We start from the raw sequence: 17,222 nt of genomic DNA, 5'->3' as shown, positions 1-17,222 counted from the left end.
TGGGGGATAATTATAACCCAGATTCAAAGTTCTGCTGTCACTTGACTACCTTTTGAGTACTCAGCAGCTGGCATTTATAGCTGTTTGCAACATCCCATGGTTACATGATTGGGTTTTAGTTTTTCTAATGTTTCCAGTTTTTGACAAAACTGGCCCTTCGAAAAAAAATTGCTTAACGACCACAGCATTCACATAATGATAACCACAAAAAGGGTCATAACATTAAGAGCTTCTGGTTTGGTGTCATGAGACGGGCGAAAGGAACTAGAACCCTGGCTTCTTAGCCCAATTTCACTCTGTGTGGAGACCTCAACAGGTCGGAAAGTTACCCTGGAGAGGCGACAAAGAAGGGAAGCCTTGGGATCTTGGAGCCGATGGCAGTCGACCCAAATAAACTGAGGAACATCTTCAAACGGATGGAAGAAAGGCTGTCTGTAAATGCACAGGCAGCCCAAGTCATAGACAACCAGGAAAAAAGCGAAAAACCGTGGCATGCAGCTGAACAGCTGATTGTCAACAACGTGCTGACAACTGGGTGAGACTGTTTCTTTTTATTCCTCTTCCCTGTGCACAGAAATACAAATCCACTGATTGGAGAAAATTTCTAAAGCAAAGACACAGGGAAGATTTGGGAAGAAGGGAGTTAAAAGCGGTGAAAATTTTTAAATGGGGGAACGAAAGTAAGGAATACAAAAGAATGTACAAAAATGGAATCGGGACTGATTTAAATAAAATTTGGTTAGCTCTTACATTGTGGAAATTTTTTTCTTATCTAATTTATGTGAGAAAGCAATTTAAAAAGAACTTTTTTAAACCTGGATATAAACAATACAGTAAATACGGACATCTAGTGGTGAAAGGAGATACTACAACAATACTAAAAGAACCAGAGAAGCTCCTGAACTTGAAATAACACCTGTTCTAAACAAAAGAATTCTATGTGACTTTATGCTAGAAAAGACTTTCTATAATCATATCTTCCATACTAGAAACTACTTGGAAACAGAGGGCTTTTTACATCTTTAAACTAACTGGAACATTTGGATTATCCTGAAGCAGTTTGATTATTTCACGTTTGGATTATAGCTGGAGGCAGTTGGGTTTTTTTCCTCTTTGTGGATTTACAAAATTTGCTCAGTTGAAAAATGAGTACACCAAATCTCACTAAAATTACAGGGGGGAAAACCCTCTTCTGGAATATCTAGTCCAGCAAGTCAGGGATCTATTGAAACAATGTTACAGTGATAAACAAACAGCTTTCAAAAAGAGATGCAAGCCACACTACAGCTAATCCAAGAATCAATAAAGAAAAATCATGAAGAGATAAAAAAAAGTTTGATAAGCTAAATGAGCAAATGCTTGACATAAAGACACAATTTGAGCTCCATCAACAAATAATTGCCAAAAATGAACAAAAAAATTCAGAAAATGGAAGACAAATCAGAAGAAACTGATTTAAAAATGGAGGCATTAATGGAAGAATATGAAAGACTAGAACAAGCAAATCAAAGCTTAGAAGGAGCAATTTCAGACTTGGAATTCTAAGATTCCAAAATATACCTGAAGACAAGGATGAAGACATAGCAGAAGTGATTATTAATCTACTGGCGGAGGCCCTAAAAAACAGAAAGAGAGGAGATACAAATGGAAACAGATGAAATATTTCAAATGAATTCAAGCTACGTGAGGAAACACAAATTATCCAGAGAAGTCCATGTAAGATTTATAAAGAAAACAATAAGAGATGAGATACTGAGAATAGATAGGGATGATCCATTACAATATAAAAAGAAAAAAATTGTCGTGTTGAAGCAGATTCCTAAGAGAATAAGGGACATCCGAAGACAATATCACTTTTTAAGTACGAAATTAATTGCAAAAGCTGTAAACCTTAGATGGTTAATGCCAAAAGGGACCTTAATCAACAATACAAGACCTTAATCAACAATACAAGATATCAATTGGATTCAGTTTGGAAGGCAGAAGACTTTGATGAAAGAAACAGAGCATGCCTGGATGAAAGAGTACAACATCAACAAGAGGATAGAAAAGGCCAGAAACAGAAAGAACAACAGAGGAAAGAACTATACAAACAGAAGAAGAGAAAGAAAAGCCAGATTAAGAGGATGAGGGAATAGCAATAGACATATTGTGGAATGGAGAAGATGGATTGATTATATTCAGAATAAATATGGGACTAAAAAGTTTCATTTAGCATATGAATAAGTATTAATATTATAAGATGTATTATTATTTAGTTATTAGTATTTAGTTATCTAGTTATGTTTAAGGGGAGTTAAAGTGCGATAGAATTTTAAGTGTTTTTTTAGATGGACAGAAGCAAATATTATTTTAATTTTTAATTTAATTTAATTTAATTTTATTAAATTTATATACCGCCCTTTCCCGAAGGACTCAGGGCGGTTTACAGGGTATTTAAAATCAAACAGTACGAAATACAAAAGTTAAAAAACAATTTAAAAAGATTAAATTATCCCTTAACTAAAAACCTCAGTTAAAAATTCTCAGCCTGGGCCGGAGAGCTCAAAGAGCCAGGTCTTCAGGTCCCGGCGGAATGAACGAAGGTCAGGGGCGGTCCTAAGCTCCACGGGCAGCTGGTTCCAGAGGGCAGGCGCACCCAGAGAAGGCCCTCCCCCTGGGTGTTATCCGCCGGCAATCTTTTACCGGCGGCACCCTGAGAAGACCCTCCCTGTGTGAGCGCACTGGACGAAGGGAGTTTGATGCTGGCAGGAGGTGTTCCTTCAAATATCCTGGACCCAAGCCATTTAGGGCTTTATAGGTCATCACCAGCACCTTGAATCTCACCTGAAGGGCAACCGGAAGCCAATGCAGCTCGCGGAGTAGAGGTGTTACATGGGAGTATCGGGAGGCCCCCATCACAACTCGTATGGCTGCATTCTGCACCAGTTGAAGCCTTCGGGTAGTCCTCAAGGGCAGCCCCATGTAGAGAGCGTTGCAGTAGTCTAAACGGGAGGTCACGAGCGCATGAGTGACTGTGCGTAGGGCATCTCGGTGCAGGTAGGGTCACAAATGGCGCACCAGGCGAACCTGGGCAAAAGCCCCCATGGTCACTGCACCTATATGGTCTTCAAAATTGAGCCGTGAATCCAGGAGGACGCCCAAGTTGCGAGCCCTATCAACGGGGGGTAACACCTCACCCCCCCATCGTTAAAGGTGGAATGAACTGGTTAGTCCGAGATGCCGATATGCACAATATGCACAATAATACCAATAGAGGACTCAGATTTGACACAGGTAAAAAATTACAGACCGATATCATTACTAAATGTGGAATAAAAAATCTTTGCTTCAATAATAGCAGACAGACTGAAAAGATTTCTAACTGAATTTATACATCCAGATCAAAATGGATTTCTACCAGAGACAAATTAAAAATAACTTAAAAATTATAACGGAAATATTGAAATATTATGAAATGCATCCAGGGAAACAATTGGCATTAGTATTTCTAGATGCTCAAAAGGCATTTGATAATGTATCCTGGCAATTTATAACTCAACAACTAAAAACAATGGACTTTAGACACAATTTTATAAATATGACTAAGAAAATATATCATAAACAAACAGTAAAAGTGATTGTAAATGGAGATTATACAGAGAACTTTGACATAAGAAAAGGCACAAGATGACTTCTGGTCTTGTGCAGTAGTGCAGCAGGTGAGGGGTTCGGGGGCCCATGCCCTTTGGCTAATTTTCTTCCTGTTAGGGGACCCTAAATGGGCCAGAAGCCACCATGAACAGTCAGCAAAGAAGTAAGTCCCGGGGACCACAGAGAGATGGTGGTCGACCCAATCGGTCCAAGAGAAGCCTTCCAGAAACCAACAGGAGAAAGGCTAGCCTAACTTCAGAGTCTACCCCAAGCTACAAGCGACCGAAGTCAAAAGTACTGCTTTAAGCTGATTGTAAACAGTGTGTTTGAATCTGGTTAAGAACATTTTATCGATTTTATCTATACTACTTATCAATTTTCCTAAAGAAAAAAAAATCCCAAGAAGCAAAAAACCTCCGAAAGTGAAGGAGGGGAATCTTTGCCCCACCCTTTACTAACAGAAGCGGCGAATTAAAACTTTTATGGAGAACCAAAACATATTGAAATGAAATGACTTTAAAACCTAAATATGGATAAGTTTGAAATTGCTGAATAGTTAAGATTCTCATTTTAAAGGCAACTGTTTATTTTGAAAATATGAAAAATAAACCAGTGCTGACATCTAGTGATGGATGAAGACTTATGACAGCTATGAATTTCATACAGGACTTGGCAAAATCTGTGCTTGTGACCTTCAAAGGTCTAACAATAGAGAACAGCTGTGACAAAAAAGAAAACAATCTGGGCTGCAGACTAAGAGAGACTTTTAAACTTTAGGGAACAAAAAAAAACTTTTTTGAACTTTCTGGATTACAAGTATCTACTTAACTTGACTCTAAAGCTATTTAGAGAAAAGAAAACTTGGATTCTTGGCCATCATGAAAAATCAGACTTATACAAAGAACTTAGCAAGAAAAAATAAATACTTTTCAAGAGGAGACATATGATATGCTGCAACTAAATCAAACGATTCCAAACCACAAAGAAATCCAAAATAACTTTGAAAATATAAACCAATTCATCTCCAATTTAACTTTACAACAACAAAAATCCAAGAAAACAACAATAGAGAAGGAACAGATAAAACAGATAACTGAATACAAATTCGAGGATAGAGACTTAAAGATGGAACCTAACAAGAGAAAGAATATGGTTTAACCCAAGTGAATTTTTTTTTACAAGAAATACTGGATTTGGAAAAGATAAATTATATATTCTGACTCCAACCGTTGTTTAATGATGTATCCCCTTGCTGAGACCCCTGTGCCTGGCCTGTGTAAGTGGATACAATCACTGCTGACAGTCTTGCAGATAGCTGAACTCATGAAATTACCTTTTTATTATCCATGAGGATCTTTATTTGCATGCAGAGAAGATTACAGCAGACAAGATGTAGTAATGATGAAATGGACGGTATTTCAAGGTCAAAGACAGTAATGGTCCTACAATGACAGCAGACCGCATGTGAATGGTGCCCAGGAAATGATAGAACATTCAGGGTTAAGAAGGAGGAGGAAGTACATCACAAAATGGGAGGGATTGGCTTGTAGTTCCCAAACAACTACATGGTGGCAGCACAATATGCACTGCATAATACTTTATAGCTGATGTAACAGCACATTATACTTTAACACCACAAACCAAATTTGAGGATAAGAAAAAAGACTGGACAAAATGGACTCCAGAGATGTCAGGAAAACTACTAGAACTGAAGAGACAAAAAATGATAAGAGAAACAGAGAGAGAAAGAAAAAGATTTTCAAAAACATGAATAGGCAAATACCTCTTACAAAGATATTGTACTTGACTTACCTTTATATCTACAGCAACACTTACAAGAATATGGAAAGATTCTTTGTTTCACCAGAACATACTGATTAAGAAAGATACTGGGCAAAAGAAAAAGACTAAAGTGAAAATTAGGAAAACAGACGATGGGACCTATCAGAGAGAATATTTTAAAAAAGAAACACCTGTTTATGGTTAAAAAGAAAGATTTTGGATATGAATTTTGTTTTAAGAGGAAAGAGCCCCTCAAGTAACATAGTACTCTCTTTTTCTTCTCTCTTCTTATTTTATTTCTTGATATGAGTAATATAAGAGTTGGAATGGCTTATATAAAGGAAATGTTTTAGATATTTAAATGTGATTGACTTTAAGAAAATTACAATGGAGTAAAAATGTTTTGAATAAGAGATAAAAGATTAGATGACTGGATTTATTAAATGGAATATTTAAAGATTAAATATATTTTTAATTATGGTAAAAAAGAATGGAAAATTTTTGGAAATAAATATGTATTAGCTTATAGGAAACATGGATTTTAAGTAGCATACTATCTTTTTATTTTACTTTACTCTTATTCTTCTTTTTTTCTTTTTTTTAGACTTATTTATTCCTTAAAAAAAGGTAAAAGTACTGGGATGACTTACATGAAAAGAAATATTTAAATATTTAAATATAATTAACTAACCAGTAAGAATGTCATGAACATTGTGGGAAAAACAAATGTAAACAAGAACTGTAAACAGGATCTATGTTAAAAAAAATAAGAAAAGGCACAAGACAAGGATGTCCACTATCTCCACTGTTATTTATCTTAACTTTGGAAGTTTTAAAAGAAATATTAGAAAAGACCCAGAAATTAAAGGACTGGAAATAAAAGGTGACTTATACTTTGCAAGCATTTGCAGATGATCTGGTGTTCATCCTAGAAGAACCTTTAGAGATGATTCCTAAATTATTGGAAAAGATAGAACAGTTTGGAGAGTCAGCAGGACTGACGATAAACGGAGAAAAAGCTAAAATGATAGTTAAAATTCTTACAGATAAAAAAAATGTTAAAAAAATAGAATTACAAATAGTCAAAAAGGTTAAATACTTGGAAATATATCTAACAGCAAGATGTTCAACGTTAAAAGAAGATAACTATATAAAATTACTGAATCAAATAAAATTTGATCTGGGAAAAACTTGCAACTGTCGATACCAGGAAAAATTGCTACGGTGAAAGTAAATATATTACCAAAAATATTTTTATTCCAAACGATGCCTATAAAACTAGAGAAAAATTTGTTTGAAGACTTAAATTCCCTAATTTTGACATTTATTTGGCAAGGAAAGAAAGCTAGAATTAAACTGAAAATGTTACAAGAAGCTAAGGAAAATGGAGGTTTTGACTTGCCAGAGGACAGGAAGGCCTGGAGGAATGTTGTCTATGGGGTTGCGATGGGTCGGACACGACTTCATAACTAACAAAAACAAAAAATTACTAACATGGGAAAAAATAAAATGTAAAATATACTTGAAAATTCCAGGATGGCTTTCAACAATGGAAGCATTTGTACATTCAAATTTAGTCAGTTTCTAGAAAATGTGGACATATAAAGATATTCTAAATTCTGAATGGAATTTAAAATCTAAACAACAGATGGAAATTCAGGGTATTGATCTACCATGGTGGGCATATTTACAAATGCAAGTGAGATACGATAAAGATGTTAAATTGTATGGATTTTATACAGAGCAGACCTTGTTTGATCAGATATTATTAACCTCTGATGAGAAATTAATTAAGAAAATGTATAACTTTTTATTGAATTTGAAAATGGAAAATGAACAAGAAACAAAGATAACATGGGCAAGAATTTTGGATACAGTATAGATTTAGAGAAATGGCAAAACATGTGGGAAAGAAATTATAAATTGACAATGTCAACCTCTTACAAAGAAAACCTATATAAAATGTTTCATAGATGGCACTTGCCACCAGTAACATTAGCAAAAATGTTTAAAAATATGTCAGATAGATGTTGGAAATGTAAACACAAGCCAGGTACTTATTATCGTGTTTGGTGGACATTTGTTAAAGCAAAGGGATATTGGACAAAAATACATACTTGGCTAGAAAATATTTGGGAAAACATGATTATTTTTATTAGGTATAATGCCAGAAAAGATTGATAAACAAAGTTTATATTTGATTTTACATGTGATAAAAGCACCCAAGGCATGATCAAGTGACAAGGGAAGCTGCTATGGTTGCAACCACAAAGACCCATTGTCAGTCCTTCTTGTTCAGTATTGCCATAACTGAATGAGTGGTTGTTCAGTGAGGATTAGTTATAAAAATAAAAATTTGGAATGGATTTCAAATCTGGAGATCTCAAGCATGTAGTACATACAAGTTTTCTGAGCTAATGTTTAATCATCAGTCAAAATAAACAAAACACTATGAAAAAACCTATTAGTGTTGGCAAACCTATGGCATGCGTGCCACAGGCAGAATACAGAGCCCCTCTATGGGCACGTGCATCATCGCCCCAGTACTAGGTCTTCAGTTCCGTCCATGAGCAACCACATCAATACCTGCGCAGAGTAAGGTTGCCACCCCCGCCTCCCCAAGAGTTGTTTTTTTTTTTTACTAACCTGCCTTTCAGCTGCATTCCGTTTCTCCGTTTGGTTCTCAGCCTTCACTGCGTGTTTGTGGGACTATCGGTAAAAAAAAAGTTCCATCAGACTTTCTAACATCTCGCAAGATCTCAAGAAGTTAGAAAGTCTGATGGAACTTTTTTTTCCCCGATAGTCTCACAAACACGCAACGAAGGCTAAGAAGCAAACAGAGAAATGGAATGCAGCTGAAAGGCAAGTTAGTAAAAAAAATTTTGGGGGGAGGTGAGGGTATCTGGGCGGGGGTAGCAACCTTACCCTGCATTGTGGCGGAAGGGTGGGGCGCATGCCCTTTTCATGCCAGGCCGGCCCTGGCAGCCCCACGGCAACCGTGCTGGGTTGCTGTGGGTAGGGTATTGAGGTGAGGGGTGGCAGGCCGACCAAATCAGCAGGTGGGGAGAGAGTGCGCTGAAGTCAGTAGGGCCATTGGCAAGAGCAACATGTCTGAGTGGAAAGCGGCTTCCGAACAAGTGGGGCAGGTAAGAAAAGAAATCCTCGTTCCCCCCAGAAATTGCCTTTTTTTCCTTACCTGACTTCCAGCCCCGTGCCGTTTCTCCTTCGCAATCCGCTGCCGCCGTGTGCAAGGAAACAAAGAAAGATTTGTTTGGGGGAAAAAAGGCCAATCAAGCAATTCTCACTTTGCGACCTTTCATGAGAAGTAGGAATTGATTTTTTCCCTGAAAAAAATTTCGTTTCCTTGCATGCGGCGGTGACGGCAGATTGCGAAGGAAAAACGGCACAGGGCTGGAAGTCAGGTAAGGAAAAAAAGGCAATTTCTGGGTGGAGCAAGGATTTCTTTTCTTACCTGCCCCACCTGTTCCGAGGCTGCTTTCCCCTCAGACGCGTTGCTTTTGCCAATGGCCTGACTACCCACTTCAGTGCCCGCCCTCCCCGAGCCTTCGGCACTCCACCTGGCTTTGTAGGCAGAGCTGCGAAGTTCTCTTCTCTGTCAGTTGTGAAGAGAACTTCACAACTCTGCCTACAGAGCCACCAAACTGTAGCTGAATGGGCAGGTGAGCGGGAAACCGGCTCTACTTGTTCCACAGCAGCAGCAATGGGAACAATACATGATGTGGCAAACAGCCTCACCACGCTGAAACCAGCCATATGACGCCTCCTGCCCAGTACCGCTGCCATGAGGTGCTCCTCTGGCTCCTGGGAGTTGTGCTGGCGTCCTTCATGCCGGACAGCCTTCGCGGTGAGTTTCTGGAAAGATTTGTGATGTGGGTGGATGCAATGTGCAAGGTGGCAAATGGCCACGGCCGGAGGCAAATAGCCATGTTGTGCAGAAACTGGCCGCTTGCCACCTCCTGCCCAGTGCCACTGCCATGAGTTCGTGGAATAAGCCGGGCAGCAGTAAGAAACCGGTATACTGGTTTCTTACCTCTGCTCAGCTTGTTCCGCGGCCTCATGGAGCAGCATTGGGTGCGACGCACAAGGCAAATGGCCACAGCTGGTGCAAACAGCCACATCACGCCGAAACCAGCCGTTTGCCGCCTCCTGCCCAGTGCCACTGCCATGAGGCGCCCCTCTGGCTCCTGGGAGTTATGCTGGCATCCTTCATGTCGAGCCTCCTTTGCAGTGAGTTTCAGAAAAGATTTGTGACGTGGATAGGTGTGACGCGCAAGGCGGAAAATGGCTGCGGTTGGCAGGAAACAGCCACCTTGCACTGAAACTGGCTGTTTGCCACCTCCTGCCCAATGCCACTGCCATGAGGCTGTGGAACAAGCCGGGCGGTGGTTAAGAAACTGGTATACCGGTTTCTTACCTCCGCCTGGCTTGTTCCACAGCATGTCAGCAGCATTGGGTGTGGCAAATGGCTGTGGCTGGCAGCAAACAGCCACCTTGTGCTAAAACTGAGGGGCCAGCAGGCTGTTGCTGCTGATGGACACAGTTGGCCCCCATGCGCTCGCTGTGTGCGGGGGCTGATGGTGTTGTCAGCAGCTGCCCCGGCCACTGCCTCGTCTTGCCTTGCGGCAATGGCACCCCTGCCCTGCCGTTGCCTCACCTTTCTCACCCCATTGGATGAGCCTCCTGCCCACCGTCCCACCCGCCAGAGACCCCCTGGATTTCACCCAACCATGCCCAGCTCCCACAGGTGTCCCTCCCCACGAGCAATATCGAGGTGGCCACGCCCATCCAGTTTGACGTGACCACCGCAGCCATGCCCATCCAATGGGCCACACCCATCTAATGGGCTATGCCCACCTGGCACCTGGTGATACATAAATGGGTTTGGGATCCCAGTTTGGGCACTCAGTCTCTAAAAGGTTCTTAAATAAGTTTCCTTAAAAAGACAAAAACAAAAAAGGCAGTCTTCTAAATTTTTCTGACATCTTCTTTCTAAAAATGCATTCCGTTGGAGCGTGCAATAAAAACTGATGTCCCACTTCAAAAGGAAACATAAGCCAGACTTACATGAAACTCAGACACATTTTTCCCTCCAACAGTTAGACTCGGAGTTTTTCCATCAACTTCTTCTTTGGGTGTGTATTTTAAAACATGGCAGTCTTGAACCTAAAAGAAATGATTCAGAGTTATCACATATTAGTTTCTGTACATGAAGTAATCCCAGTGTATGGCTTATACTGAGAAAAAGACATTTAGCTTTAACCTTAAACTTTTTTTTTTCTTTTTGGCTTCAACAATCTTTTACATCTAATTGTAGATGATAAGAAGTGAGATTCTATTCTGGTATGTTTATGTGCACACAGCTTTATTTATTTATATGACTGCCATATTGAGTGCATAACTCTGGACAGCAAACAATTCTAAAATCATCATAAAGACCTTTCAACCAATTAAAATAATCCAAAAAAAGAAATAAACTTGAGGCACCATACAGTGTTTCCATGAAAACAGATACACATATTTTTTATTTTATTTATTTGTACACCAGCTTTATTATTTTTACAAATAACTCAAGGTGAAGAACATATCCAACAGACTTCCTTCTTTCATTTTCCCCACAACAACAACCCTGTGAAGTAGTTTGGGTTAAGAGAGTGACTGGCCCAAAGTCACCCACTGGCTAAGGCAGGACTTAAGCTGATGATCGCCTGCTTTCTAACAAGATGCCTTAAGCACTACTAGACCAAATGTCTGGGAGGAAAACCAGGCTTCAACAGCCTTCTGGAAGATAAAGAAGGTTGGGACCCTCTAAATTTGTTAAATCTCACTTCAGAGAAGATGCTGTTTTCTTTTTTGGAAATTCATGAATATTATAGTGTTTCTAAGTGGAAACCAAGCTGGAACTGTCAGGCAGCATATATTAGCACACTGTGAACAAACATCACCAGCATTTCAGCTTTTAAGCAAATCCAGCCACCCTCTATTCTAAAAATACTGCTTTATTTGTTTGGGTAAGTATTATTACTTTTTATCATTCTATTGATTGTATTTTTACTGATCACTGATCAAAATAAAGTTCTCTTTCTGAATTTATTTTTTGCCACCTGGACTAAGATTTTGTATTGAAATGTTTATGTGAAGAGCAATACATAACAAATTAAATGTAACTATTATGTATTCTCTGCCCTACCTGAAGCATTGTGACAGGTATTTTTTCACCCTGCTTGGTCCATAATGGCATCATCCCCAACTTTACTGCAATAAGACCGACTCTTTTAGAACCTGTGAATAAAAGAATAAAACAATCCTTTCTTAAATTTCAAGCCTACTGGAGTTCACAAAGCCATGGCAGATTAATTCTTAAACTAATTCACAGCATGTACAGATTCTACAAACATCTTGCAACACATTTAGCAATTTATTTAGGTGGCAGCTACTACTTTATTAAAGTTTTACAAAAACAAAATTTTACAATATATCCCCAAATCCCCCCCACCCCAAACCTGCCCACTTCCCCCCCCACTTCCCAGAGCTAAATACAGGATTACAGTTATAATAATCATATTCTAAATAAAAATTATGCATAATATACAATTAACCAAATTCATAATGTGCTTTAACTCCCCTTTAACATAACTACATTCAAAGTACCAATAACAATATCCCACTAAAATCTACTCATAAGCTAAATGGAACTTTTTAGTCCCATATTTGTTCTGAATATAATCTATCCATCTCCTCCAAACTGAAATATAACTTTCCTGTGAATGATCTTTCAAGTAAGCAGAAATCTTAGACATTTCTGCAAGATTCGAAACTTTAAGCACCCATTCTTCTATAGTAGGCAAACTATCCTTCTTCCAATATTGTCCCACCAGTAACCGTGCTGCTGTTATCATATTCAACATCAAATTAGTTTCTTTAACATCACAATCTACAACAATACCCAATAAAAACAATTGCGGAGAAAACTTTATCTTTCTCTTAAAAATCTTTTGAATGTTCCACCAAATTTTAATCCAAAAAGCTTTTATATTTCTACAAGTCCACCACATATGAAAATAGGTGGCTTCTAAACTACCACATCTCCAACATTTAGACTGTAAATTAGGATACATGTTAGACAACTTCTTGGGATCCAGATGCCATCTATAAAACATTTTATAAAAATTTTCTCTTAAGTTTTGAGCCTGAGTAAATTTAACATTTCTGACCCAAATTATCTCCCAAGTGTCCAACGAAATTGGTTCCTGAATATTTTGTGCCCACTTTATCATACAATCTTTAACTAATTCCGTTTCCGAATCCAATTCAATTAAAGCATTATATATCCTCTTTATATGTGCACAATTTAAATCTCTAATTTGTTTTACTAAATTTTGATCTGTAATTGTGATGCCAACCTTTTGGTCTAACTTCCACCTAGCTTTCAATTAGGTATATTGAAACCAAGAGTAACTTATGTTTTCTTGTCTTAACTCATCTAATGATTTAAGTTTATTTAGGTGGCAGCTACTACTATCTGATAGATAGACTTGGATATTAGGTATTTGCTGAAATAATTATTTGACTTTTTATATAATAATTGGCTTAGACTTTCACCAATTACTGTAAAATATATATTAAAGTAGAGGTAAAAGAACAGAATCATATCCAGAATAACTGTTTACTTTATCTCTTTGTATACCAACCTGGCTCCCATGGGTGCAGAGGCCAAGGCTCATCTTTCAGAGGATTAAGTTTACTAGCAGTCTGAGCTTTATATTCTTCTGTTGAAAGTTTCTTAAGGAACTCAACATTTTCTTCTGAAAGATGCTCATCCCACCATGTGCTGTTGTAAATAATATGCCGAACTGTGACCAACCACAGACCCCTACCAAAGAGAAGAAAAATGAATTCAGAAAAATGCATGCTTGCATTTTCAAACTTCCAGTACAATAATCTTGACTTGGTTTCTTGCCCAACCTACCAATAATAAAGAAAGGTTCAGGAAATAATTATCATAATACATGACTAGGAAACTTTTGCAGTCTGTACCCTAAAAGAAAAAAAATATATAACTGGAGAGGGTTAGGTTCCCAGAGCATTATCAGTTGAAATGCACAAAATGCACAAAATTTTTAGATCAAAGGCAGCTCCTAGATTTTGACTGAAATACTGGAGCATTTGTATTTTTCAGAAGCATCTTGCCATTGGCTCTTTCTTAGAAGGAAAAAAAAAGTGACTAGTTCAAGGTTACCCATTGGCTTGATGCCTGAGGCAGGACTAGAACACTTGGTCTCCTGGTTTCTAGCCACTACACCAAACTGGCATATCCAGTAGGTTATGGAGCAATTTGTAATTATTTGTTTGTGACTTGAGGATACAATCCTAATGATGGTGTAAAAATAAATATTTTGGAAGGAAGGAAGGGGGAGGTAAATCATTATTCAAGACTGGGAAAAAGAGTAATTGAAACCCACAGTTTAAGAATTATTGTGCAGGGAGCTACGCTCCAAAAAGGAAGCTGGATTAGAAAAAAATAACGTAAAATGTAGATCTAATTCTATGTAAATTAATTTGAATTATAACAAAGTAAAAATAAATATAGGCATTTAAATTTTACATTAATATTTCTTCATCACTCTAGCAGTCATAAATGTTTGGAACCATTTGATCCCAGGAGGTCTTAGATGCATGCATCTTTTGATCATATGAACTGAGCAACATTCATTATTAATACATTCAACTGACAATCTTGGAATAAAACCAGAAGTAGCAAATTCATAATTGCTAAACATGTAGATACTGTAAATACAATCTTAAAACACTACGTTGTATCATTTCATGAAATTTGATGGCAGGAAGAAATTTGATATAATACAAATTTGATGTATCTTATTAATGAACTCTTGCGTTAGAATTCTCAGTACATGGACAATGCCACAATTGGGAAATGGGGAATTAGGGTCCTTAATTCAATCTGCTGCAGATCTGAAACCTGAGAATGAAGTGGTCTACAAAGAGAAAGCATGTAGAAGTGAAGAAAGCCAGTTTGGTATACTGTAGTAGTTAAAGGCAACAGGCTAGAAACCAGGAGAAACCAAAAACCAGTCAGCAGACAGTGAATGAAAGGTATGTAGTTGTTCACACTTCACACATAAGCAACTGGAGTGAAATGAAATGAATGGCAAGAGCTAAACCCGATAGCTCTATGTGAGGCAGTATAAAACAGAAATTATATTTCTGAATCATAACCAACAAGTGGAGGTTGCTTTCATGGTGAACTGAGAGAGGATGTAGTGGAGGATGACACTGCCCTCAGGAATCAGTTAGGAACTGTATTTGTGCTGGAACAAACTGTCTAATTCTCTTCCCTCTCTTCTCATTTTTATTCTCTCTCTCTCTCTCTCTCCTCTCTCTGAGTGTGTGTGTGTATGTGTGTGTGTGTGTGTGTATGTGCGCACACTTTGGAATTAGTCTTCTTTGCTTGGACAAGTCCCTGATGATGATGATGATGATTTGCAACATTTTCAGAATTGCAACTGCCATCTTCTTAGAGTTGAAAGAGAGTGACTGGCCCAAAGTCATCCAACCAGTTTTTAGGCCTACAAGAGGCTCAGAATTCAGAATTTCCTGGGTTTTAGGCTAATAATTTAACCACATCATCAAACTGGCTCTCATTATTTTTTTAAATAATGTGATGGAACTGTTAGAATAGGGAATGGATGTATTTAAAAAACAAATGGAAGTAACAAGAGTTACTCCTATAGTCTAACTGACTGAAATAGTATGTGTCATTAAAAGAAAGAACTGCTTCAGGATTCACCATGTAAATACAGTCCAGACAGAATATCAGGTCCTCACTCTAGCCAGTGGAAGAAAAAGAATTTCTTAAGCCAGCTTCATTCCAAGCCACTTACCCGTGGGTTTCTGGTAACTTAAGGTTACAAGCATGGAAAAACTTTTAATGAGAGATACAGTATGAGATTAAAAAATAGAGAAGTTGAAGCATAGAAAAGATCCAGCCATGCTGGTATAAACTTAAGTCTTTGAAATATATATGTTTGATCAAGATGTATGTATGTATGTATGTATGTATGTATGAAGATCAAGTGTATAGTACAATTATACTGAGAAACCCTTGTCCCATTTCGATTAATAGTGGGAGAAATTTATATGGGGTGAAAGTTTAGGCTGCATTATTCATAAATTGAAATTATATAACTTTCCCCACTTGTCTGCATCAAGAATATATCTTTTTATTAAATCATCCCATGCTGCTAACTCCTACAGCGAGCAACAAGGATACATGTGCAAACCTGGTTAAGGGTGCTAATTTCCTCGATTCAGTTTCCAACTACCCATATTCTGCACATCCTTAACATACACTCTTCCAAATTCTTTTACTCTCTCACGAATACTATCCCAGCGAAAATGGGGATCACATTAAGGAGAAAAGAGGAAAATTAATTTGATAGCATTATAGGAAACATTATGGGGAAATACTACTGACCCTGAAGGACCGATGACCCAACACTGTTCAATGCTTTGCTTTGAATATTAAAACTGTCCCCCAGTATGACTCACGTGCAGCTCCTGGAGGTAGAAAAGCTTTAACCCAAACAATCATGCGTAGAGACGAGTGATTAGCATTGGATTTTTACTTTTCTTATCATTAAGTGAAAGGGAAACCAGGCGGCGGCGGGGGGGGGGGGAAGCTATTTGCACACAAAAGAGTACCTACCGCAAAAAGAATTATACGTGTAGCGTAACAAAAGTCTCCTTCGCCCCATCCCGCCGCAGACTTACCGCCGTCTAAATCCAACTTCCGTAGCCTCCGCTGCCCCGGGAACTGAATTAACGAGGACTCCAGGTACCAACCGCCGCAACCCTACACGACACAGCAGGCCAACTCCCGACATGATTCCACACCAAATAACCAGTCGAAACAGCGCTCAACCGAGAAACTCTTTCCCGCTCAGTCCCCGTTCCTAAGTTCCGGAAATATTTCGTTCCTACTTACTCCACTTTCAGAGGAAATGGTATTGCTTATACTTAGTTCATAGAATCACAGAGGCCAGAGAGCCCGCTACATCTCGGGGGGGGGGTGGGTAAAAATATAGTTTGGGTCAGATTAGTGGCCTCTACCGAATGAAACTCGTCACTGCATGAAAGGCGGTATTCGTGCATTCGGCTCTGCTTTCAAAAGGGATTTTACAGGAAAGCTAGGAGACGTTGAGGCGTTTTAACATTTTGGGGTTACCCTCCCCCCCAAAAAAAACAATACAAAAAGGGAACGAGCTTCTCTCCGCGGGCTAATACAGGAGGTCTCTACTCTTATATCACTTTATAATCCATTTGAAACACTTTGCTGTTAGGACCCTTTCCCACTTTTAAAAAATACGGAGGACACCAAAAGAATTTTTGTTTGTTTCGGTTGTATTTATTGATATTTATTGTATTTAAAATTAAAATCGACACATTTGTAGAGTATTTATTGAATAATATAAAATGACAATATTAAACCCATATTAACATAAAATACTTTTCATAAAAACTATTTTAACAAAAAAGTATGGTATTGTTTTAAAATTTTGCAAATATCTTTAATATCTGGCAATTTTATTTATTTATTTACTTTTATAAAGGTTGTATTGATTCTTTAAAAATAATCTTAGTGCCTAGTGTACAGCGTGTTGTTTTGGTTCATAATTGTTTTGGGAAAAATATACAATCAATAGTTAATTAACAGTCAATAATAACTTTTATATTTCCATAATTTGCATATTAATTAATAATATATTTCT

At 38.1% G+C, this 17,222-nt stretch overlaps 1 protein-coding gene across 1 annotated transcript in view; it reads right to left on the bottom strand.

Annotated features, from left to right (window-relative positions):
• MRPL3 (mitochondrial ribosomal protein L3) overlaps positions 1–16,496 on the bottom strand; it is a 42,118-nt gene extending 25,622 nt beyond the window's left edge. Inside the window, exons 1-4 of the mRNA XM_081345407.1 lie at positions 16,225–16,496; positions 13,125–13,306; positions 11,624–11,715; positions 10,501–10,599 (exon numbers count right to left, since the gene is read on the bottom strand). Coding sequence (XP_081201533.1) covers positions 10,501–10,599; positions 11,624–11,715; positions 13,125–13,306; positions 16,225–16,337 — 486 coding nt within the window. The 5' untranslated portion in view covers positions 16,338–16,496. The remainder of the gene's footprint in view (positions 1–10,500; positions 10,600–11,623; positions 11,716–13,124; positions 13,307–16,224) is intronic.
• Between the last annotated feature and the right edge of the window lie 726 nt (positions 16,497–17,222).

This window comes from Vipera berus, assembly GCF_964194415.1.
Source record: "Vipera berus genome assembly, chromosome: Z".
Classification (NCBI taxonomy): Eukaryota; Metazoa; Chordata; class Lepidosauria; order Squamata; family Viperidae; genus Vipera; species Vipera berus.
This window is presented reverse-complemented; position numbering and strand designations above follow the sequence as displayed.